This window comes from Nannobrachium achirus (genome assembly GCF_963921795.1).
Source record: "Nannobrachium achirus genome assembly, chromosome: 2".
In the NCBI taxonomy this organism is placed as follows: domain Eukaryota; kingdom Metazoa; phylum Chordata; class Actinopteri; order Myctophiformes; family Myctophidae; genus Nannobrachium; species Nannobrachium achirus.
This window is the reverse complement of record NC_137811.1, coordinates 44,296,364-44,322,775: the sequence shown is the minus strand read 5'-3', so window position 1 is coordinate 44,322,775 and position 26,412 is coordinate 44,296,364. Positions and strand designations below refer to the sequence as shown.

The following is a 26,412-nucleotide window of genomic DNA, read 5'->3' as shown; positions in this document are numbered from 1 at the left end:
TATCACCTTGTCGTTGACTGAATACATGCTGGACTGTAGAACTGGCACAGCATTCAAAAGTGCAATGACCTTTTACTAAAGCAGGCCTACTGTACTGCAGAATCCTCAACTCCTTGTAAACTCTCTTGGGGTTAAAATCTTGCAATGCTAAACTCAATGGCTTGTTTGCTCGGTGAAGTTTGACTGGATACGTTTTTATGTCCCTTTCAGAAACTAAAAATAGATTTTCACATTTAAAGTTGTTTAACTGAGATTTGAGGTTTTACATTTTGTAACATTTGCATACAACACTGCCATCTAGGGAAACTATTAGTACATGCTGCATAGTGCTTGTATCAATGTTGATGAACTCTGCAATACACAAAAGCCCTGGATTAAGTGCAATGGGAAAAGGGCTATTGATAGATTAAGGTGGAGGAATGTGTCATTATAATCGACTGTCGTCGAGATCCTAGACGCCACATCTTTCCAGCTTGTGTAATAGCTTGTCAATGAAGACACAGACACACACTTCAGAGTTAAAGGTGAATTCATTGTTTTCATGGAAGTCATTGGTACAAAAACCTTAGTCTCAGGGTATAAAAGTATGTACAGCAGCAAAGAGAAGGCCATATTTATAAGAACTTGCAATATTTTCTATAACAAATTCAGTTATTGACTTTCAAATCAAAATGCATCCATTCAGTGATAAAGAAAACAAATCAACCGCACACAATCTATAAAAGGAAAGATTATTTACAATTTAGAATAGTCAATCTTTCTCTCCTGTAACCAAAGCTGTGTATACCGTAACTTCAAATAAATAACAATCACAAACCATGATACTAATAGTGTATACTATAACTTAGTCAACTCAGTTTCAGTTGTTGATCATCAAAGCTACAGCCCAGTTTTTGACTTTTATCTGGAAGCTCCTCTGAAAGACCATTTAGAAAATATAACCGTTGTCCTGCAGTGCACTGAAACAATACTCATCTAAAGATTTGCATTGGCGTACCTATCGTCATTTGTAGATAAACAATATAAAACCAGCACTTCTTAAATCATATGATTGATAAGCGTGTTTCATTTGTAGGTCAACTGTTTTCAAGGTGAGTAGTTGCTGGTTGTTTTTGTTAACCACTTAAAACCCCAGCATCCGTTTAGTGGGAAAAGCTTACACTGAAAACAGCAGATAGACAAGCTCACTTGTCGATCTGCTATTTTCTGATAAAGCTTTCCCCATAATAATAGAAAACAGAAAAGACACTAGTATAGAGCCCTGAGGGACTCCGGTCAACCATATACAGTAGGGTTTAAGAAGTGGAAAATTGGCTGCACTAACACAGCCGTTTTGGTTATGGGACATTGAGGCTGTTCAAAAAAAGTTTCAAAGAACACCATGACACTTCACAGAACTTTCCCACAATGTAAAAAAATTATGGAAAAAAATAAAGAGTAAAAATAAATCTGTATTGGCACTTAAATGAATCCCAAAGGCATATTATCACAACGTAGCTTAAATTCCATAATTCAAGGTCTCTTTAAGAATCTTTGGCCCTCAGTCATTGGTCAGGTGCAGCAGTCATAACAAGATGCATTTAGGAAACTGATGGGTCCAAAAGCATTCATGGTTAAATAAATACTGTGGCAAACACTTAAAATTACAACATTGTATTGCATGAAGGGACAATCTTTGGGGCATTGTGGAATTTATATTTATATGTGTAGTGTTTCCCTTTAATGTTCTATTTAAAATTATGCAGTGTGAGGTTGTTACATTAAATAATTTAACTTGAGACATCGTGGGTCCTCCTGAACTACTGAAAGCCCAATACTTCACTGAAGGAATGCACATGGCATGTACATTGTAAATTGAAACTATGAAGTCAAAGTGAAAGCAAAAGGCTAAGACTAAGGCCTTATGCGTTTCTTTCTCTATTTGGTCATGATGACTGTGAGGGCATTTTTTAAAGATTTGCATAGACAAGTGACTGGTTATATGGGTCTTAATCTACACCATTAATATGCAGCATTAGAGGGATAGAGAGAAAATTGTGAACAGGCTCACAATCATGTAATAATAAACATTACAATTGCTATTATTTTAGGCAAGCCAACAAGCTTCTTGTGGTACAGTAGCTCAGATAATTAAACGTGGGGAAATACTGTAAATGTACACAAAATAAATAGTCTGATTCAAGAGAAATGAACAGGAGCACTCAGTAAAGAGCTACTGGAGGTAAAGCCTAGTATTATAACAAGGAATGAACAAGGAGAATCTACACAACACTGAGGTTGATACCATAGCTTGTATACGGTAAGTACATTGTGCTTAACAATATATATGGGTTACTGTGCTCCAGGAGTTAGACTAGGAAATATAATGTACAGCTCCACCGCTACTTGTAACACTATTGTGCTGCTCAGTGCTATAATGTATCTGTGGCAAACAAAGCTAGCTGTAAACTGTGTATATAGTATACTGTGTACTGTATCTATCGAGTCAATTAAGCACAAAGGCACCTCAGGTTAAAGCTGCTTTGTGTAATACGCTACCAATAAGCAAGGGAAATACCAACAATAACAGTGGCTCAGGGGTAGAGTTGCCATCTTAGAACACAGAGGGTTCCCAGTTTGATCCCGGGCTACCCCAGAGTTAGTGTGGAAGAGTCCTTGAGCAAGACTCTGAACCCCTAGTTGCTCCCAGTGAGCAGGTTGGCGCCTTGGTTTCCTCCGCCATCCGTGTATGAATGTGTGTAACATGCTGACTCTGTCTGTCTGGACGTGTACACTTTTTTACGGTCTATGGGTTTGCCGCTCTATCGCTTTGACATCACTGTGATCTCATGGGAACCACTCTAACAGAATCCCTTTTATGCCCACGGAGATCCCTGATGTCATCAATATTAAGCCAATATCTAACAGGACTTCATATGGGAATGCCCATAGAGGAAGACAGCCCATATCCGTGTGGCTGGTTCAGACAGGGATCTCCATGTATGGCATAAAGGGATTGTATACATGGATCTCCATATATGGGTACCAGGGGTCTCCATACAGTATATGGGTAACTGGGCCGATATACATCACTGGCCAGATGGCCAAGACTTCGCCCTGAGGTGTCTTACTAGTGCACAATCTCTGTAAAGCGCCTTGGATAAAGGCACTATAAAAATGCACCATTTACAACAACAAGCTGCATGTGTTTCAAACAATCAAGCCAGTAGGAACGGTGCCATGTCATTGTTCCGACGGCGCATTTCTCCTGCGTTGCGTTGGTCTGATTTACCCCATTACTAGCCCTATCCCTAACCCTAACCGCATGCGTAGCCAAGTAGTTTGGAGTTCCTACGGGGAAGTCCGACATCTTGGACTTACAGTATGGGCAGTCCCCGTAGGAACTTTATGAATTTCTTGACTGGGGGAGCAAAGTAAATGGTGGGGGAACTGGGGCTGGGGAGCACAACTGAGTGGTTGGTGGGGTTGAAAGGAAACTAAAAGGATGAAACATCAGATGTTATTGTCAAATGGGGTGGAAGGTTGTCTACAGAGATGACAAAAATTCATCAGGTGGTTAAAAAAAAAATAATAATCAAATGAAGAGATCATGAAATCACCACGGACTAATCTACGTTTTCGCAAAACATAGCACATTTGCAGAGGTCATAGTGCTGCTTGACCAGCATCGCCAATTTATCGAATTATCGTGTTTATGTAATGTTTGAAGCAGACAAAAGGAGTGCCTGTCAATCTGTCTGTTTTCTGCCAATCAAAGGCATGCAGCCTTACTTTCATGCATGGGAATGTGTCAGTCTAGCTTGCTTTGGCAGTAGCTTAGAGCACGTTGTGTTCCACACCTTAGTGCCTACATGTATATTCCTTTGGTTCAGAACAATACATCAGTGGATTACGATAACAATCTCTGACTGTTTTATGGGGACAGGTAGTCAACATTGATGGAACATGAGGTTTAGTCAGCAAATTGTTGAGCTTCTTGTCGACGAGGACAGGTATAGTAATGATGAAAATGTTACCGTCGGGTGGTTAAATTCCACAGAATTATTGAGGGATTTTGATATAATCACAAAAAGCTATGGGTCCTCCTCCTCACACAGAATTTGTGGAGGTCAAATCAAGACACTCAGGATGTGATGAAAAGCTGTAGTTCAGAAGAAAATACAATTCCTGATTTGACTGAATACACAGCAGCTCTAGTGTATGAAATGTGTCTCTCGTTATATTGATTTACAAGATTACTTGGTAAACGGGATAAGATAAATCAATCAAAATATCCTGTATTATCATGATTAAAATCAATCTAATCTTGTGGATCTTGGGATCCACATGGGAATGCCGTCTCACTGTACGTATCTATGAGATGCGACTCCAAATTGGCCAATATTTCAACCTGATCTGAGCCCCTCTAACTTCCATTATAAAATGTACGATAAAACATTATGTGAAATAAAATTAGAGAAGGTACTAAGTTAGCCAACTGCAGTATGTAGTCTGCTACCACAAACACAAACAGACAGATACAGTACACACAAAGGCTGGCGCTCTTATAGACTGCTGGTCATATTTTCTGGCAAGATTTCAAGTTTAGTCTATTGATTTGATTTCCTAAAATCATACAGTGTATCATACTGTAAAGTAAATGAATCAATGAACATACCAATACTTATAATGTGGCATTCTTTGGTGAAGAAAAACTACAAACTAAAATGGGAAATGTCTACAGCAATAGTACATAAAGTACAGCAGGTCACAAGTATTTTTCAGCATTTGGATTGTGTTCTTTGAGCTTTATGCACAATGAAGTGAAAGCATTCTCCACAGAGGAAACAGTGTTTTGGCACCGTTTTACTGAGGTTAAGGTTAGGAATAAGGTTAGGTTTATCGAGGTTACGTTTAAGAATACCAGGCAGAGACCGTTCTACCACGGTATTCCTCTACAGTACTGGATGTCCTTTTCACATACTGTAAAGCAGTGGTTCTGACGCGTTGTGAAACTTCAATCTATTTTAAAAAAATCTTGAAACGCAAATCTTGTATGGGGTGGTCCCTGGCACAAAATATCTTCAGAATGGGGATCCGCTTCCAAATACATTTAGGTATCCTAATGATACCACTGTTGTAAGGTGCATTCACACAGTAGGTGAAGATATTTGATGTACAGTGCCATTACATGCAAACATGCAGTGCAAAGGCGTGGATCAGGCAGAATCAGGCTTCTACAGATGCGACTGTGTTTAGCTACACTTATTTTCGCTCCTCCCTCCTTTGTAGACAGAATCACTAAAGCCACTCAAACACAGCCTAAAAATATGTTTTTAAACAATGTGGGTTTGATCAAATCATTTATGTGATGATGTTTTGTACAGTAACTAAAAAAAAACTTTGGTTTATCTCCATTATAATGGATTATGCACCTTGAAAAACATATAGGCCCAGATTCACCTAACACTGCACTGCGAAAGCAGGTTCTTTTTGCTCCCTGGTACAGTAGCTTAAGAGCACACCACACTACTCTTATTCAATATTAAATTAATGCAAATTAGCTTGTAGCTCAAAAGCTACTGACGTTAGCTTTACACCATCAAAAAGTACTTGTAGCCTACGACTCCTAGGCAAATCGTGTACCTCAGCTTAATTCAGCAAGGCTGATGACTAATAAAAGAATCAGCTCCACACATCTATAAATGTGCCCTGCCAATTCAGTGCTGTTAAGTGCTCTCTCAGTTTGAACCACGGCGCCAAACAAAAAGGAACAAGTGCATTTCTGAGAGTGAGATTGAGGTTCTGATGGCAGTGAGTGGATGGAAGTTCAAAACTATTCAGGACATTGGAGATCCGACCACAACGGAAAGAAATAACATTTGGGAAATATAGAGAAAGAAATATTAGTGTTGTGGGAGTAGCACTGCACACTGGAGATGATTCGCAAGAAACGGGGGGACGATGCCAAGAGGCCAACAAAAGAAAAACATGTTTCAGTCTGATGGTTATGTCTGTGACTCGCAGCAACAGAGGCCACCGCTTGCTGGCCTGACTGGTCTTTGCAAGCAGCGTTTTCGCTTCCAAGGGTTTTATTTGTGGTGGTTACAGTACAGTAGCAAAGTACTGTAGGTGAATAGGGTGCCTTAAGGCTGATTTATGCTTGGACAGAGAAGTGGCTCGAGACATGTCCCTCGGCAAGAAATGACATGTTTTCCAACTGAAAACGAGTCTTAAGTGTAGTGTATTCCTTGTCAGACAACAGAGTGGTACTCTGCCTTCATGAAACTCTCCTTGGCTTTCAGTCTCAGGGGAGATGGCTCAGGGTCGGTCCTTTCAGTGTTAGCAGGGCCTGCCGGCACTTTAGGCTGTTCTGAGCCGCTGGTCTGCAAGTCTGGGTATATGACCAGGAAACAGGCAGTGAGAAACCCCAGGAAGGAGCCCCCGGAGGCCACCATGGGAATGACACGCACGCTCCCCACCGCGTCCACCACGGCACCCAGGGCCGACGCTACCAAGATCTGGCTGATGTAGACCTGGAAATAAAAACAAAATAATATCAGTGGTGGAAAAAGTACTCAAAATGTTTTACTTAAGTAAAAGTATCAATACTACAATGCAGAAATACTCTTAGGGTGCCCTCACACCAAAATACCTATGAGAGTGGAATCTGCGTTCCGCCAATGCATTTCAATGAGAGTGAAGCGGTTTCATGCCAGCAGAGGATTTCTGCAAAAAACGCTCCCTTATCATTGAAATGCATTGGCGGAACGCAGATTCCACTCTCATAGGTATTTTGGTGTGAGGGCACCCTTACAAGTAAAAGTCCGGAATTAAGAATTCACTTGAATAAAAGTACAACAGTATTGGTATTCAGTATTGGTATTAAAATGTACGTAAAGTACCAACGTAGAAATTACTCATTATTGCAGAATGTCTTTTCAAATGTATAAACAGCATCTTTTGAAAGCTAGAAGCTCACAATGTCATTGTGAGCCTGTACATTGGCTATTTTCAAATGAACAAAATGTATATAGGGCTGAAACGGTTAATGTATGTTTTGTAATAATTCAAATCAAAATCTACAAAGTAACTAAAGTTTTCAAATAACTGTAGGGGAGTAAAAGTACAATATTCGTGTAGTGGAGTAGAGGTAAAAGTATTGAAAATTGTCGATACATAAAGTAATGTAAATCCTCAAAAGTGTACTTAAATACAGTAAATGTTCACTGGGAAATATAAATACAGTCACACTTCCCTCTGATTCCTTAACAGCACCCAGCATTCAAACCAGAACCTGATACTGTATGAAGCTGAATATTCCAGTATTATAAGCCAAAATAACACAATAGACTATAAAGAAACACAGAAAGCCTAGTGCCTACACTGCATGGACCTCTCAGGGTAAGCAGATTAAAACCAATTTATCAGGCATTAGTGGGTTCTATTGCTTTCTAAATCAATAGCTTGTGGTCAATTTAGAACTAACAGGGGAATACCCTTCACAGTCTAATGAGTGAACAAAATAAATGCTTACCTGGCAGGATAAGATGGCACAGTCAATACCAAAGCCTCTTCTAGAGTTTTCAGGGCTGTGGTGAATGTACTGGAGGAATGACAAATACAAAACAAAGTTAGTTTGCTAGATTATGTAACGTGGAATGAAATCACGTGTGCAAAGAAAGGCCAGTGTCATATGCAAGGAACTCTCCTTGGTTGGTAGCATTTTAAGGAAATATGGTTGGTTAGGACAAAGATCCTTAATCTAACAAGACAGCCAATCCCACATCTCGATGTTCCAAAACATCCTCCATAGTTGCATTTTCAATAGGGCTGGGACTTGAATAAAAATCATGAATAGCATATAAATATTTTTATTATTAAAACACATCTTTGTATAAGAGTGAATCAATGAGTGAGTTTCTTTTTAAATTTCCCATCAACTGAGCCAAGCAAAGTGGTCTGGTCGGCTTCTTGCGTGCACAGGGGTTTGTTGTCTGTTGGTTGGTGCACCGGTGTGATCGGTACGCCTGAAACTTGCAGTGAATAAGTGAGTGGTTCCGTGTTGCAAAAACGAAGCGTGATTAGAAAGCGTTTAATTAATCAGTTAAAGTCCCAGCACTCATTTTTTTATTGTATGCCCATCAACTTTGTTCCCTGTTGTCCGTCAGTTCATTTGTTGTGAGTCTGTGTACACTGGTTACCATGGAAACGGGAGGCACCACAGACCACACTGCATCAAAGTTTTGTCACATGACAATTAGTGCCAATGGCTTATGGGTAATAATGATATTAGACACAGTTGGACAGGACTCACAGTGCATATTTGTGAGAGGTTTTAATGATAAACTACATTTATCGCCTGTGGAAATATTAAATGCAATACAATATGACAATTATTAACAGCTATAATACGTACAGATGTTAAAACAAGTTTAACAGTACATGTTTCTACTGTACTTTATGTCTACTCAGTGTAGATTCATTGTACTCGATATCATGTTTTATTACACAAGACTGTGGTTGTTTGAGCGGTCATTTTGCCTGTAACTGAACCATTTCCAAGCAACAGACTTTAGATGTCCTTTTTTATTGGAACTAATTGGGACTTTCTCTCTGTCAGGAGACTCGTACTACTCCCCTTCCTTGTTGTGTTGTCTACACTAGGGATGGAGCCCTAAACAAGGGTAGCTCGATAACCCGATAACAGATTTATTGAGTACCCAATATCAATAAGCTTGTTATTGAGCATAGAGGCCCATGATGTCATGTTTAAACAAGACAAAAGGCGATCAAGAAATTATTACAGAACATTACAGTATAAAGCCATTTAACACATATTGCACACTAATGAATGATTGCTTTAATGATATTTGTTACTTTTGTCAATTTTAATTTTTCATAGATTGTGGTCAGCAACAAACTCACAGTTGCAACAACTGGCCAATAAAAGATACCAGTTATGTTCTAAATTTGTTGTCACATATCTTTCCACAAAATATTAGAAAATCCTCAATAGGGGCACAATAAAAGCCCGGCTCAATAAGCAGGATCAATAAGGTGGTTATTATCAATAAAGATTAACGCACACACACATCCCTAGTCTACACACAAGGGAGGAGAGCTGCCGACTCACTGCTATGGACAAAAAGCAAAACAATTAAATCTTGTGTATAACCTTGGAGTAGTTTACTTTTTTTTTCTTTTTTTTTCATTTTCAATATCAGGCATGAAAATAATATCCATCAAATTGAGCTTCACCATCTACAATGGTGACACATCTTTCTAGGTTGTCTCAGTTTATTTAATCTTTTAGACAAAATAGGAGCCTGATAAGGAATTTTCCTAGAAGGGTGATAGGATGTATCTTTCCAAATGAGACGGAGCCGGTGCGCACACGCACGTGTGTGTGTGTGTGTGTGTGTGTGTGTGTGTGTGTGCGCGCGTACCTCTTTGATTTCATGGTATTGACCCAGTAAAGCATAAGGACAGTAGGAGATACTCATGGAGATGACGCCCATGCTACTGATCATCACCATGGCGATGTAGACGTTAGGGAAGATCGCCATGACAGCAGTTCCTGAGTGGAGAAAAGAATACATTTGAGATAAATGATTACTTCTTTGGTATACATCAAGAGGACAGAACAAAAAGTGTCCGTACTCATAAATGGATCAGAATCCCTCTCTGCAGCTATTCTATTCTGTAATGTCGTTGTTGTCGGGTAGAAACCTTTTATGTCCAAAACCGTTCATTTTGTATTTATCATTTCGAGGCGTGTGCTTGTAGATCTGCTATTTTCACTAGTTTTGTGGGACAGTCTTGTATGATGAAGCAAGGCTTTACTTAACGTTAAAACGTACACATTTGAAGCCCGACAGTGACGATATTCTCCTTTTCAATATTTGTATTTATAAGGAAGATCTCACAAACATACACAAGACACCAGTGACGATATTCTATGGGGTTGCCTACCTATAGAGAACCCCAGGGTTCCCAGGATGTAGATGACCTTGATGCTCAGGTCAAAATTATCCAAATACTTCTGAAGGAGGGCTGGAACAAAGAAAAGAGAAGAATAAACAGCAGCACGATAAAGGGGTGGGGTGGGGAGGGGAGGGGAGGGGGTGGATCGCATAAACAGACACTGTAAGATGGTGCAAGCGTGTATAACACTGCGATCACCAGCACCAATGCTTTCTATGAATGCAGACACCCACGTCTATTAATACAGAATCCTAAAAACAAAAGTGTGAATTGTGCATGCATCCAGGAACAGAGATAAGGTGTTCTAACCAGAGCAGACAGCAGCAGTAGCAGCGTAGACCACCAGTCCCCAACAACCCATCTGCACTCCTTTGTTATAGTTCTGGAGCTCAGTGGAATTAGCTGGTGCCTAAAAAATAAAAAAGAATCAGAGTAGCACCATGATAATATATTCATGGTCAGACCCACCGTCTTCCATCACCAATTCCAACAACAGTGGGTCTGAATCACAAGTCAACATAGTTTTACCACAGAACATCTCGGGTACAGTATGTGATGTATTGTACAGTATGTCTCTGATTGGCTGGGCTATAATCGAGGTCCATGGTTGGTTGCTCTTTGAGTATGTACCGTACAGTATGAATGAGTCCTGCATACAAGAGTCTAAGCAGCAGATCATCTTATTACTACAGCACCAAATTCTAGGCCCTGGGTACAAGGATTCACTGTGGGCCCCCCATGAATGTTCTTCATTACGCATTATTTTGTGCTTCAGCTAAAATAGTAGATATACAAGCTCACAGCGCGGCACTCGGTGCCGTGCTGCAAGCTTGTAGATCTGCTATTTTTCAATATTTCAAATCCTTCTAAGGTCTTTGGTGCTCAAACTTTTTCATGCGAAGGACCCCCAAAACTATATGTATTTGACCACGGAACCCCATCTCAAAATATTTGGTTCCAGGGACCCCCCAGAAGCTAAATTTGAGTTACAAATGCTCGCTTGAAAAATACATTATATTCAAAGATTTGCACACATTTTCACGACTTTTCAAAAATAGCAGATCTACAAGCTTGCAGCTTGTATATCTGCTATTTTTCAATAGTATAAAATAATTAAGGCCCCTCCACCTTGGGCCCTAGTACCTCAGTCCCCCCCCCCCCCCCTCCCTTGTGACGCCCCTGCTGTTTGTATCTAGATTGCCCATACTCCTGGATTACCAGCGTGTCAGTGGCAGGTCACTGCGCTACAGGTCGTGACAGGGGTCATCATGGCAGTTTTTTGGGGCTATACAAGGGAGAATCACCAGTACCAGGGACCATTGATGTACTGTAACTGTTGGATGCATAAACAAAACCCCCTCTCAACTGCACGCACGCACGCACGCACCACTGATAATGTATTTCAAAGCATTTTCTTCCCGGTGTGGCCGAGCAATCTAAAACAGGGTTTGTCTTTGTGTCCCCCAAAAGTAGACCAATCACAGCTCATGTTTACGATTTACAATTTGGGCATTTAGCACAGATGCTCTTAACCAGAACAACTTACAAAACAACATACTGTAAATGCAGAGACAGTTTAGTGCCTCTGTAAACTAGGATCACGAGGAAACCAAGAACCTGCCTTCAGTCTATATACTATCAATATAATAAGCAGTGCATTGAAACTATAGAATACCTCGAGCACCGTCCCGTCCGCCACTGTGGGACTGGGGACGGCAAAGACTTCAAATATCTCTTCAATGGAACAAGACCTGAAGGTCCGGAGGGCTCTTGCCTTTTTAGTTGTGGCTTTTTTTTAAACACAAATCTTTCCCCAATTTAGTCGTTCTGCCAATTGATTCCAACTCACACACATTTCTGTGTATCCTACTGACTCACCTACCAGTGAGGAGCCCCCTTCCCCCTCCCGCCCAACAGTCCCTGCTAACAGGTGCCGCCCCAGTCCGTAAGATTACGTGCAGTCACTGCAATGACAGTTATCAGACACCAGTCACTGCAATGACAGTTATCAGACACCCTCCCTGCAACACGGGCCAATTGTGTTTGTGTGTAGACGCTTGACAAAGCCGTGGATTCAAAACCACAACCTCTGTGCCACCCGAGCGCCACAAATAATCTTATTTTTTGACTTAGGATGCAGTCCTTAACCACTTTTCAATCCTTGTGCCCTAGAAGCTAGATACTGTATCTATGTAATTGTCTGGCTACTGCGAGACTATGTTTATCAACTCTTAACCAATTAAAAATATTTGACATGTACCAAATGTCATTGTGTGTGTGTGTGTGTGTGTGTGTGTGTGTGTGTGTGTGTGTGTGTGTGTGTGTGTGTGTGTGTGTGTGTGTGTGTGTGTGTGTGTGTGTGTGTGCATGCGTACCCTAGGGTCTCCGTGGTAGATAACTTCTCCCATGAAGTCAGTATAAAACACAGCCTCGGCTATGATAGAGAACCATGTGAGGAGATGACACACACATAACCTCCACAGTTGGCTTGGCATCTGTGGAGGAGAAACAGCAAGCAGCCACCAGTGTTACATCAGCCATCAGAAGCACAACTCTCATGAGCCGCCAGTCTGCAAACCTAAGAAATGAATTTTCTTGATACATTTCACCATGAAATGCACACCTACGGGCGCAATCTAGTCAAAGGCTTGACACCTGGGGCGGCATACTGTAGCTCAGGGGTAGAGAAACAGTCATTAGAGCACGAAGGGTTCCCAGTTTGAATCCGGGCTCCCCCTGAGTTAATGTCGAAGAGTCCTTCAAGCAAGACTCTGAAGCCCTAGTTGCTCCCGGTGAGCATGTTGGTGCCTTGCATGGTTTCCTCCGCCATCGGTGTGTGAATGTGTGTGTGAATGGGTGAATGTAATGCACAAGCTATGTAAAGCGCCTTGGATAAAAGCGCTATATAAATGCACCATTTACCATTTGACACCTCATTATCAGTACATTATTACATAACTATTATACTTAATCACTCTTACAGTAGAGAGAGGCAGACTGCAATGGTACAGACACATACAGTAGTAAGGAAGGAAGATAATGATTGGGTGAAGAAAGTAATGTCATTTAACGTAGAGGGGACAAAACCCAGTGGCCGGCCTAGGAAGACCTGGCAGACGACTGCGTTGGCTGACATGAAAGCACTCGGCATCGACCATGAGGTGGCCATAGACCGTTCCTGGTGGAAGAAAGCCATAGCGAGAATCCAGTCCAACCCAGTGGTGCCTGGAAGGCGGACTTCAAACCGATGATGATGATGACGACAGTAAGCTGTGCAAGCATTGAGATGTGTTTGTGATGCCATGTGCTCTTATCGAAACACTGAAGGCCCAAGGACACAGTATGTCACTGTTTAGGTACAACATATCTGCTTATTGGAATATCTTGTCTATTCATGTCCCATTCTCCTCACTTCTGTGTCAGTTATGACTCCTTTAATAGAGAACGTTTACGAACACAACAGAGGATTACAAGACAAGTATTGTAACATGACATCCTCTGTGTCAATCAGTTTGTGAATTTGTTAATTAATATGACAATATTGGAAGATTTGCATTGCTAATAACATGACAAATAAGAGGACCAGCGTCTGTACGCACCTTGACCAGTGGCACAAAAACAGGAATCCTATAATTAACCACATGCATAGGCGAACATCCCGAGAAATTCTGACAAAGATAGCAGATCTACTAACTTGCAATGCATTGTGAGTTTGTAGCTCATCTATTTGCATTTTTGTAAAAAAAAACCTAGCCCTGAATGACCATTACAGGTCTATAACGCTGAGAGTGTTCAAATGGAACCAAATGAACCCTAACGGGTCCATTTGGTTCCATTTGTACACTCACAGAGTTAGGTCCTTAGTGTGCCATAGTGTCATACATCACAACATCAGTGTCATACATATTCTGGAGAACACCTGGAGACTTGACATCCAGTAATTGGGTTTTATGATCAGAATGAGAACATTAGAATGTTGTGATAAAAATAAAAGCTATAATTTGCCACAGACAAGGACAAGGTCTTTGCCACGGACACATCTGTCAGTGTACAGTACGTTCATATGGATGACCCCTGTAGGACAACGTATCCATCATACCTTCAGCATTGAGAGCCAGAGCAGTCGTACGGTGGTGCCTCCCTCCGCTCCCCCCTCCAGGTCTGAGCCCTCAGACGACAGGCTGCTGGCTGACAGCTGCAGCTCCCGCCTCTCGGCGCGGCGCTGGATGTCACACAGGTCGTTGAGGCTGCGCGAGGAGGTGATGAGGGCGCGAGGAGCCCCGGGCGCCGGCTTCCGCAGGCGTTGGCGCTGTGATCCCACTCGTCCATAGTAGGAGAAGGTGAAGGAAGGCTGGGGAGAGACGGGCACAAGCATAGCTATAGCCATCATGTTGCAGCGGTGGAAAAAGTACTCAAATGTTTTACGTAAGTAAAAGTATCAATACTTCAATGTATTTCACTGAGAATAGAGCGTTTTTTTTTTTTGCAGAAATCCTCTACTGGCAGGAAACTGCTCCATTCCCATTGAAATACATTGGCGGAATCGGGAATCCAGTAGTTTGGTGTGACCGAACCCTTACAAGTAGAAGTCTGGATTTCAACTCAAAAAAAAAACTTGAGGTATTGGTAAAATGTACTTAAAGTACAAAAAGTAGAAAGTACTTGCATTGTGAGCTTGTAGATTGGCTATTTTCAAATGGCCGAAATGTACAGTAAATAGGGCTGAAGAGGGTAGTGTATGTTTTGTAATAACAATCCAAATATTCAAAGCAACTAGTTTTCAAATAATTGTAGCAGAGGAGTACAACATTTGCATCTGAGATGTAGTGAAGTAGAAGTAAAGTTATTGGAAACTGGAAATACTCAAGTAAAGTCCAAATATATCTTTTTTTAACTTAAGTACAGTACTTGAGTACATACTTGGTTACTTTACACCACTGCCGAGTTGACTGTATACTGTAAGTATAAATGGCAAAATATAATTTTTTACAATAGTTGTGATTAGTACTAAATAATAAATATGCATTAAACAAAGAGGTTGAAAACCATACTTGTCTGTAGAAGGTGTGTGGGTGTGATCGGGACGGGGTGGACGAGCTGAAGAGGCGGTTCCCCTGCTTGGTGGAGCCGCGGCCTCTGGCAGGGCGGGGATGACCAGAGACGGACACGATCGCTTTTACTCCGTTGGCAGCCTTACCCTGCTGGACCTGGAGGGCAGAGGAAGAGAACTGTGAAATCACAGTATTATGAAACAGTATCAAATCACTTACAGTATAGTCTCGCGTAGCCAGACAACTATTCCACAATCTCTGAAAGCTATATAGAGTCTGGAACTACACCTCCTGAAATCCGAGTAAGCTGGCATTTCCGTTCACGAAAATATATTTTTTAAATATCTTGTATTTATTTGTATTTTCTATATGCTTAGATGGTTTTGATTGAAATGAGGATACATTTGTGTGACTGCAACGGAAGTGCAGAGAAAGCTTCGCATCCGCTTTATATTTTACTCATGATCAGAGCTTTGTGTTCCAGACTGTATGACGGAAGCATTTGAAAATTGTGGGAGGCAACAGTCTGGCCACGCGAGACTACAGCCCTTAGCCTGCACCTCCCCACCACACTTCTTATTCTTATTACCCTTGTGTTTAGCATAGTGTCCTCTGTGCTCGGGCTGGTTTTTAGAAGCGGCGGTTGCGGGCCATCCATCTGGTCTTTGAACTGAGGCTCCGGAGGGTTTGGGGGCTGCCATTCCGCCATCCCACCAGCAGGGGGAGACACCTCACAATGAGGAGCTGCAGGAGGATGTAGAACAGGGGGAGAGAAAGGGGGCGTGGAGGAGGCCTCATCGACGTGGTTAGTTGACCAGAAGACATCGTCCAACTCCTCCTGCGACTTTGCGGGCGAGTAATGCATCTCGGGCAGGAAATGATGCGACTCCGGGTCGAGATCGGGATCCAGTTTGATGCTCGCTGCGTCCGGTATAGCTAAGGCAGAGTCACTTTTACTCCTAACACGTTCCACATCAAGGAAGTCCATATCCCCGTCCACAACATTTATAGCTTTGTCCTCCTCGTGAGCGAAGGCGTCCTCCTCTCTAATCAGGTCAAGGCTGTTGGGCTTCAAGGAGGCCTGACTGCTGGAGTCCCCGTCCGCTGTGGCCTCGGCCTGCAGGGACGGGTTGTACGGCCCCTCTGGGATGCTGAGCATGTGCAGCGTGACAGAGATGATGAAGATGATGCCGGCGAAGAGGAAGAGAACCTGTTCCTGGGACTTGAACGCGCGGCCCAAAGCGGTGTCGGTCCAGTCTAGGCCACCTAACATGTAGCCCACAGCACCACCCAGACCTGAGGGGGAGAACATAAATAATACTCCCACTCATATCAAGTTCAAGAGGCAGCATGCATGTGCAAATATGTTTTTTTTCTTTTCTTTTTTTTTTACTTAAAATGTATCCCACAATTTTTGTAACCCATTATTCCCACCAGTTTGTTTCCCCTCCATCAGGCACCCCGGCTGGCCAGGGGGAGGTAGTATAGAGACCAGGATTACTGTATGTTTTTGTGAGGGTACCTACCCTAAGGGATACAGGGAGAACATGCAAACTCCACACCAAACCCATCTAGGGTATGGGCACTGATGACGCAGAGGAGAGAACACGCTCCCAGCGCCCACAGCATCCCCAGCGGGAATCGAATTGAATAAGCTTTTGTAAAAGTTTGAATATTGGTTGGAACGGAAAAAAGATGACATGAGGGCCATCTCTTGCTCTTCCATTCTAAGTAAATGATGAGTGTATATAAATGTGCGTGTCTGCGTCTGAACATGTGCATTATATATGTTACCAGCAGCAAAAGCATGAATATTCAGAGCCATGTCTTGCTCCTCGGTATCGGCGACATCTAGAAGGTAGGCTCTGATTGGTCCCTCGGATGCGTCAGCGCAGAAGTCCAGCACCACCACGCCCACCACAGTTAGGACGATTCCTACTGGCTGGCTGCCGGGGGTGTCGCTGATAGACAGACCTATAACAGCACAACAAAGATACTGTATGTTAAGCACTGTCAGTTTCTTTTCAGTGGGGGATAAAGTACTCAAACTTTTTGAGCGGTGGTAAACCGCTCCATAGAGTGGCTGTGCGTGTATCTGTAGCCTTTTTCCTCAGCGTTTTGCCATAGCAAAACGTGTGTGTGTAGCATCAGTGATGTCATCATCATGTGTCTGTAGCCTTTTTCCTCAGCGTTTTGCCATAGCAAAACGTGTGTGTGTAGCATAGCCTGTACATCCTAGACTCAAATCCTAGTCTGAAGACGTTATGCAAGCACGACCACCGCTCACTTCACATTTGGTGTGATTTTTACTTAAGCAAAAGTATCAATAGTGCAATGCAACATTCTCACCTATCAAGGATCCATTCAGGAACAGAGCTACTCCCAGCAACACGCCCACACACAGGGCCAGGATGAAGGGTCTTCTCCTGCCCCATCGCAGAGTGCAGCGGTCACTGGCTGAGCCAATCACAGGAGTGAAAAGCAGACCCAGTATAGGACTGAGGAACCAGGTTAAACTGTAGTACTGCTTTGGAAGACCTGGAAACAGAGACAAAATACTGTTAGTTACACACATAATGAATTGCATTTTATAGCGCTTTTTCAAGTAGGCTACTCAAAGCGCTTTACAATGGTTCATTCATTCATACATTGAGAGGTGAATCGGCGAACAGTCAAGGCCAGCGCCCTCACTTCCCACATTTTCACACCAATGGTGGCAAGCGAGCACAGACCGACTCATTGGAGGCAATGTAGATTACTCAGTGACTTGCCACTTCGACATGTGGACAGGAGGAGCCGGGATTCAAACTGCCGACCCGCGGATCATTGGACGACCTGCTCTACCTCCTGAGCCACAGCCGCCCACGTAAACACACAGTCAGACTGACTGACAGCAAGGCAGCATACAGTACAACTAGCTTAGGACCAAGATGGCATTATCCTTTTTAGAAGCAGAGGAGCTTTATGTCTAAATCACAATACTATCAAAGATAGTCATTTCATTTTTAATCGTTATAAATACTTGTTGATATTCTTGATATTTGAAAATAAAAAGCAAGTCTGAACACATGGGTGAGCTTGCATATCTGTGCGTGCATGCATGCGCAGTCTGCACACACACACACACACACACACACACACACACACACACACACACACACACACACACACACACACACACACACACACACACACACACACACACACACACACACACACACACACACACACACACACACACACACACACACACACACACACGGTTAAGGTTAGTATGTTTCTATTGTTTCTATTACTCAATAAACTGTGGTATGTTCAAATGGAGGAAGTCATTTGTTGTCCTGCTTGGCTCAATAGGAAATTATTAAAATAAATATAGAAAAGATATATTGTTTGTCAATATTATTGAATATGGACCAAAGCTAGTGGGGTGTAATCATAGGTTTAATGTTAAGGTATTTATATTTCTCAATCTCTACACAGCAAAAGTACTCATTTAACATTTTTACAAAGTTCCTAAAAGTTACTAAACTAAGGATATTGGCTGGCTATGAATGTTTGAAGTAAGAGTCAAACTTTTTGTTTTCTTAAAGAATTATTAGTACGTCAACATTTCCGTTTCTAGTCAACAGACAGATTGATAACAAACAATGCAGAGAGAGATAAGGAACTACTGTATGTGATCTGGGACTATATGTGCCTAACAGGAAGGTCCATTGTAAGAGCAGGGTACACGGGGCAGCCATCTGAATGGGTAGAGAGGCCCTCTGGGAATCAGAAGGCCCCCTGTCTGCCCACCGGCCCTGGCCTGTTATGTTGAAGAGTCCCTGAGAAAGTCACTTAACCTTTAACTGCTGGGCCTGGGCGCTGTATTCGCGCATTGGTTCTCAACCTGTGGGTCGTGACCCCCAGGGGGGGGGGGGGGGTCCCCAGATGATTAACTTTATGTGCAACATTGTTTTCTCTCTCAACAGTAAACAAACCAACATAACGTTTAAGTGTATAGATGGTATCTGTACATTTCTAAAGTAAAAATCTAGGAACTTTTTAATACCTCTAAAATGGAAAATTAAACATTGTCCAAATTGTTGGTCAGAAATTGTGAAAATAGCTGATCTACATGCTGTAGAATAGATGTAGATCTGCTATTTTCACAATGGAACTGTGTTAAAAAAAAATGTAATGCCTCAACTCTTAGTGCTCGTTAAGGTCCCCAGTTACAATATGATTATTCTGGGGGTCGTGGCCTGAAAAAGTTGAGAACCACTGTATTAGCGCAGTCGCACACTGCTCCTAATAGTTAAGGTGGGTCATATGCAGTGGTGTAAAGTAACTAAGTACATTTACTCAAGGTATTTTTACTTTACTGGAGTATTTACAATTTTCAGTACTTTTACTTCTACTCCACTACATTTATTTGAACACACTATACTTACTGTATTAGATTTTGGTTATTATTACAAAACATACATTAACCACTTCAGTCTTATTCATTTTGGCCATTTGAAAAATTGATCTACAAGCTCACGATGCGTCACATTGTGAGCTTGTAGATCTGCTATTTTCAAAGTAACATTTTGATGACAAAACCTTTGTAAATTTTGATTACCTGGACTTTTACTTGTGTGAGTACTTTTCCCACCACTGGTTATATGCAGGGGCCAGATTTCACATACTGTATATGAATTTATGTTCTGTGACAGAAATACCCTTTTTTCCTAGGTATGCCTTCAGTTTCTCAAGACAGGACAGGAGTGTGAGGAAGTGGAGTGGACATGTCTGTACAGGTCTAAACCACACCCTGACAGACACGAGGGTCTCTGTAGGCCTGTAGCCCAGGTGTAAACAAGTTAGGTAATATGGTACACCATTTAGACCGGAGGCCCATTCTACAAATGTCCTTCTAAGGTTTTTGAAAAACGTACTGTATGTTTCTATGATCAGTGTTACTCAAACCTTTTCATGTCAAGGACCCCCAAAATGATATATATTTGCGGACCCCATCTTAAGATAAGTTGTTCCAGGGACCCCCAGCTTCCATACCCCAGAAGCAAAGATTTTGAGTTACAAACGTTTGCTTTAAAAATAAATATATACAGTATATACTGTATCTATATTATTCAAAGATTTGCACAAAATGTAGTGATTTTACAAAAATAGCAGGTCTACAAGCTCATAGCTCATAGCTATAAGCTTGTATATCTGCTATTTTTGAATAGCCAAAGTATAAAATAATGGTTGCTTTCTAAACGGGTTAGATCCTAACTATGTCATGCATCTGCTAAATAATGCATGCCCAGTTTTCTTGGATAGAAGAGTCAAAAACCCTTGCAGCATAGGGTTTTAATGTGAAAATCAACCCAAAGGCAAACTCAGTAGGTGATTTGTTTGTTCAATTAAAACATATTTGAATATGGGAAACTCTTTGACAAAGCTACAAAACTGAAAATCAAGGCTTGAACATGATCAAAGGAATGCTTTATACAGGATTAGAGAGATGGCACACAGTTTGCGACAACACGAGCCATTAGTCTAAAATGTCTGTATCCCCTGGGTCGTACCCAAGAGAAAATGTAATCTCCCCTTGGACCCACTGAGGAGGCACATTAAATGACCCTAATAATAGCCCTTCAAAACAATCCCTATCATCCCTGTCCATTATTAAAGAAACACTGCTTTCCAAAGCCTTTCTCTAGAACCAACTGTATTGCAATGAGAATGCTATACACACACAGTGAGGTCTGTCTGTTGCAACTTCAGTACAGAACAGAATGTGACTACTAGGTCGAAGGGTCAGAGAGACAAAACAAGGGACAGAGAAAGAGAGAGACGGAGTGAAATAGAGCGACTTGCACCCCGACAAAGTCGCTGCAAAAGTCCTCCTCTAGTTTAACCTATTAACAACCAAAACTCAGAGTTAAAGCCTCGGCACAAAACATTAGCTTTGCTGTATGTCATGATGACGATATCTACATGCATGTGAGACACAATGTCAGTGGTTAATCTTAGATTCAAACAAAATGCAACTACAAGGTTTCTGCGAGATAGTAACAAAAATATCAAGATTTTCCATTTTCTTAAAAAAAGAAAAAGAAAGGGGAAGGTCAATAGATTTCAATGGAAACTTCCCATGGAGTGCCTTGCTGGTTCTCAAGGGAACAACATGCATGTTACCCACGCTGCCTCCCTCTCCGCACTTTTCTCTCACATAATTCAGATAGCTTGAGTTTCGTGGAATCTGGGAAATGTTAAACCTTTCTGTCTCTCCTGTTGTCCATTTGTTCCTTGCACAAGTGGCTGCACTTTGGCTAAAGAGTGACAAAAGATTTAACATGGACTAACAGTATAAGCAAGCAAAACAATTGCTAAACAATGCTCACTCTTGGGTTGAACATCATGAGACATAGTTGTTTTTGTTCTGATTGGAGTGCCACCTGTTTTGAATCAACAAATCCTGGGTGTCAGTAAATTTAATTTGGTGTGTGACTGAGTTCCCTTGATTGGTGAAATGGACACCGCCAACTGCCATTGTTTACTGCTTTTTCCTTGCTCTTGTTTAAAACTAAAGGTTGGTTGAGGGGATTCCGTTTATTTCTCTACAGAAAAATCTATATCAACAGAAATGTAAAATTACATAATCTGATGCTTGATACTGTAGGTGCATGTGGTAGCATATACCATGGTAAGAAATATTAAAATAATGTCTTTGAACAGTTAAAAATTACATTAACAAAAACAAAAATTACGATCTGTACTGTAGGTCAAGATGAAATCGACGACACAATGACAACGTTTAAAGTGAACTTTGATCTTTAACCATAGAGGAAGTGATAACAGAAATGCACGTCTCCAGCCAAAAATCTGGGACCACCTTAAAAGTGTTAAAAAGGAGTGTTAAAGGATAAGTGTTGCAACAGACAAATGTTGCAAAAAGATGAGATTGATAAAACTGATGAAAATCTATAAAGTAGATTTTCATCAGGACGGCATCTGTGTCACTTTTAACCACTTTAACAACTAAAATCTTTGCTTCTGGGGGACCCTGGAACAAAATATTTTGAGATGGGGGTCCACAGCCATAAAAATATAATTCTGGGGGTCCTTGATTTAAAAAATAGTTTGAGAATCACTAATATACATAGGGTTTTCAGTGTTCAAGTCAATCAAACTCCCCTTCTAACAGGCATGTAGTAGTGAATGAATGGTGAAATCTCTGGCCAGCCATGGTAAACCTAGCCATGTGTAGCCAAACCACTGTGCAACAACACTGCTCTTTCTTTTCTGCTACAGTTCAACCTGACCTGGCAGGTTAATGTTTCCTCGGATGATGTTGAAATAAAAAGGTTGCTGGAATATTGGATGATATCGGAAATTAAGATTATTTTTTTTACTTACTTACTACACTTCTTGGAACATGGGGCAAAATTGTCATAGTTTCAATCAATCAATGAACTTTATTTAGTGATGAAAATCTAATGCTATGCCAGTGTACAGTAGCTTTTGACTTTTCTTCACACTGGTGGGTATACAGCAGCTTATCTGAGACGATTATTAAGATGGTTATTTAAACCCGGCCTTCAGTGCACAATCTAAAAAAAAGAATAACTTCTATTTTATCCGTTATCAGGATAATCAACAATACATGTGGGGTAAAGAAAAGTGGTCACAGGCCTCTTTTAGATCGTCATCGTTAAAGAAACTATTCAACAGTATGTCAACACATTAGCCCTATCACCACAATGGAGAGCCTAAGAATATGAACAAAACAGGAAATGAGTGTTTGGGAGCAGTGGAATGTTTCAAAATACCTCTCGATGGATTTTGAAGGAGACTTTACAAACACACTTTTTATGACAATATTCTAAGCGGTAGGAAAACAGTTGAGTGAAATGTGCTGTGTTAGACATTCCTGCCATACCTAGCCAGGAGTAGAGGCCCTTTGTTCCATTTCTGCTATGGTGGCAAACCTGGTAGCTAGCTTCATACCCTCTGGTATCTAAACCTGGTAGCTAGCTTCATACCCTCTGGTATCTAAACCTGGTAGCAATAGCTTCATAACCTCTGGCTGGTAGCTAGCTTCATACCCTCTGGCTGGCGACTGCCGGACACAAAGTCTCACATAACACCTTGTAGGGCATTCACGAATAGTGTTTTTTTTTGGTATTCGAATTATTCCACCTCAAAGTATTTGAATAGTGGAATATTCGACAGGACTGGCCAAACTGTCAAATATCAAGTAAGCAAGAGGCAAACATTGTGAAAATAGCTGATCTACATGCTCACCTGTGAGCATGTAGATCTGCTATTTTCACAATATGTATCTGTGGAACTGAGTCACATTAATATCTACAATTCCAAGTGCTTGTCAGGGTGGGGGTCCCCAGTTCAAATATGTTTATTTTGGGGGTCACGGCCTAAAAAGGTTTGAGAAGCCCTTGTATAGAGCATTAACAAATTCATCCACCAGGGGCATTGACAACTCATTCTTATGACTTCCTATCTAGCCAAGCTTTATAAACTATATATTTTTTAAAGAGAAAACAATAAAAAAAAAAAAAAAGTAAGCGAATATTCGACTTCAGTGAACAACGTCGAATAGTGACTTTGATATTCGAATGTTCGAATATTCGAATATTTGGTGAATGCCCTAACTGGCCTAACACCTTGGTACAAACCAGAGCAGTTGATAAGACGATGAATGATAGCGCTGCACCTATCGATTATTTACACAGATTCTTCTTCTAGCTGATTACCTTTTCAATTAATCGAGTAATCTGAAAATGTGTCTTAAAATTATTTATTAAATATAATTATAGGCTTATACAGCCCTATTGGACTTCACAGTGCATCTATTCTATACTACTGTGTGTAACAGGATGTAGTTTATGTCTGTGTTATTTTGTGTATATTCAACTGAACAAGTTCTGGTGACACCCAAAATAAATACCCCGTTTCTTAAAGGGATATTTAAGTGTAGACACAAAAATGATCAGGTTATTTTGTATGGCTTTTGTGAGCACCAGACAGTTTACTTTATATGTGGCTTGATTCAGTATTTAGGTATATTATTTGATATTAATTTTATCAGACACACCCCCTTCCTATACAAACCCACTGTAATAACCCCAAACTCCATTTTAACCATGATAGATTTATTTTGTATTTGGTTTGGTGACTGATATTGTCCTTTTAATACATGAGGGGCTGTGTTTTTTCAATTACTTACATGATTACAACAATGAGCTATAATAGCCGATCTACAAGTTCACACGTCACGTGCCACATTGTGAAGTGGTCTGAGCTTGTAGATCTATTTTTTTAAGATTGGTCGTCAAAATCTGTTATTTGACTAAAATGTTTAAATAATCGATTAAATGTATTAGTGTGATTAACTGTTGGAGCCCTGAAGATAATATAATACCAATGCACATCATTTCTAGCCCTGCATGTTACAGTAGCTCCACAATCCCACTCTTGTTCATGCTGATCTTTAGGATCATGGCCATTTCTCCATGTGATGTTTTGTCCACTTTGTTCTAGAAAAGTTCAACCGCAACGTGGCCTCTGAGTACACAATATGACCACACATGGCATTCCTAGTACACACACCATGATCACACAGTGCCTATCTGTGTGCATAAGACAAGACACCGCAGCTTGGCAAATCAGCCAGGGCAAATTCAGCCAACTACACAGCAGGAGTAAATCAGGTTCTGGCATAGAGCTACACCAACAGATTTCACCAGCCTACAGCTATGCAACCTTTTCAGTGTGCTAAATTGGAACACGGCAGTAGCATTCGGACAGGTAGCCTCATCTACCCATTCAGGGCTGAGATGTTCATATATGAGCCCATTACCAAACTGCAATAATATATAGGCCTGTGTCAAACCAAGGCTTGCACAGACTCTCATAGTTTCCCTACATCAGTGGTTCTCAAAGTGGGGTCTGGGGACGCCCAGGGGTCCTTGAGGGAGTTCCTAACTATCTTATCATGTCCCCAGTTAAATGATAAGATAGTTAGGAACCAAATGAATGCACCCTTGGGGTCTGTAACTTAGCGAGTGTACAAATTCAATTAACGCTGATTTTACAGTGTTAGATTGGGCTCCCACAGATAAGAAATGCAATCAAATGGGGGTCTGTGGGCGAATACCTTGAAATTAAAAATGTTGAGAATCACACTCAAAATCCCTGGCATATCTCTTCAAATGGGGGGTCCTTGACTGGAAAAGGTTTGAGAACCACTGCCCTAAGATCACCTTGAGCTTGCAGTATGTGATTGATGTTTGCCTCCATAGTGACTCACCTATTTGCAGCAGCACCGGCGTCACGAGAGCCGTTTCCATGGCGTAGCAGAACTCGCGGCCGAACATCACGGCTCCGTGCATCACCCAGCGACGCAGCGGTATCCGGGCCCCATCCTCCCCCTCCCCCCGGGGTCTCCTCTTCTCAGGGAGGCCCGGGACCTCCTTGTCTACCGTCTCCTCCTGCTCTTCTTCCATGAGCGGGTCTTTTTTATTAGGCAACATTCTTCTGTTGTGAGGAAGGATGGACGATATGACTACTGTTTAGCAGTTTTCCTACATCTGTAACACTACAGATAGTTTGCTGATATGACACGTGGTATCCATGGTCTCAAACGTGTACTGGTGAAGAAATGTGAGAGGTAGGATGGTGTGACAAAATCCAACTAGACTGATAGAGAATCCATGTCGTTTCTTTTTAAACTGTAGTGTCTGTACTCGGAAAGAAGAGGGATTTGATCAGGACGAATGGATTGGCAACAACATCTTAAGATCCCATCCATGGATTGCAGCCAAAAAAAAGTTCTCACAAACAGTAAAGAAAGACAAAAATCCTACTCTGTGTTGATGACTGCAAAACAGGTACTTGTGACTGGTCTTCATGTCCTGTAAAAGTTTAGTAGGAAATCCAATTCAGTTTGCCATCCTGTCGACAGGGGTACCGTGATATTGCTTCCTGTGATTATGATCAAAGATAGCAGCGCACACTGACTGGCTTTTGGCTAAGTAAAGAAAGCTACAGTAACGTACAGTATGGTGTACTGTACTGGTCTTCACGGCCTCTCCTGTTCAGTTAGAATCCATGTGACATGGAGTTCAGGACAGCTCCATAAGGGGGTATGTGGTTGGAAGGAGTTTGGTGGGGAGGGTTGGTGAGGGCCTGGGAGACTGGTGGTGAGTGTGTTTGTGTTTAAGTGTGGGGGGGATGGAGGGGATGAGTGTGTGTGTGCAGGTGGACAGTCCTTGGCACGGCCCCATGAAGTCACATAATAACCTACAGAGAAACAAACAGTCAGTTAGCCAGTAAGCAAGCTGAAGCTACAGTATTATCACTGAGGCAGAAAGTCCTATTTGGGCTTTTTATTTTT

The 26,412-nt window shown here is 41.5% G+C and overlaps 1 protein-coding gene across 3 annotated transcripts; it reads right to left on the bottom strand.

Annotated features, from left to right (window-relative positions):
* Positions 1 to 529: 529 nt before the first annotated feature.
* LOC308301233 (solute carrier family 45 member 4-like) lies at positions 530 to 25,476 on the bottom strand. Of its 3 annotated transcripts, XR_013962860.1 has the most exons (13): positions 25,327 to 25,476; positions 17,367 to 17,555; positions 16,812 to 16,991; positions 15,607 to 16,313; positions 15,018 to 15,194; positions 14,066 to 14,317; positions 12,342 to 12,461; positions 10,276 to 10,375; positions 9,955 to 10,035; positions 9,429 to 9,559; positions 7,517 to 7,585; positions 1,239 to 6,515; positions 530 to 1,155 (listed from the first exon to the last, which is right to left on the bottom strand). XR_013962860.1 is itself a non-coding variant. In XM_080745137.1 (12 exons), exons 1-12 carry the CDS (start codon positions 25,406 to 25,408, stop codon positions 6,234 to 6,236), a joined length of 2,370 nt encoding a protein of 789 aa, XP_080601263.1. In that variant the 5' UTR covers positions 25,409 to 25,476; the 3' UTR covers positions 530 to 6,233. The 3 variants fall into 3 exon arrangements, 2 of the variants coding, with proteins under 2 accessions (XP_080601263.1, XP_080601264.1); XM_080745137.1 differs by having other exon boundaries at positions 530 to 6,515; XM_080745138.1 differs by having other exon boundaries at positions 530 to 6,515; positions 15,018 to 15,173.
* Positions 25,477 to 26,412: the final 936 nt, after the last annotated feature.

What these genes read in the sequence shown, in the direction of transcription:
- LOC308301233 (XM_080745137.1), bottom strand. Translation starts at nt 25,408, where the DNA reads ATGCACGGAGCCGTGATGTTCGGCCGCGAGTTCTGCTACGCCATGGAA. An exon ending in TATTCATGCTTTTGCTGCTG is followed by an intron (nt 16,314 to 16,811) that starts GTAACATATATA and finishes TCTCCCCCTCAG; the next exon opens with GTCTGGGTGGTGCTGTGGGC. An exon ending in GTGCCATCTTATCCTGCCAG is followed by an intron (nt 6,516 to 7,516) that starts GTAAGCATTTAT and finishes TTTTATTTCCAG; the next exon opens with GTCTACATCAGCCAGATCTT.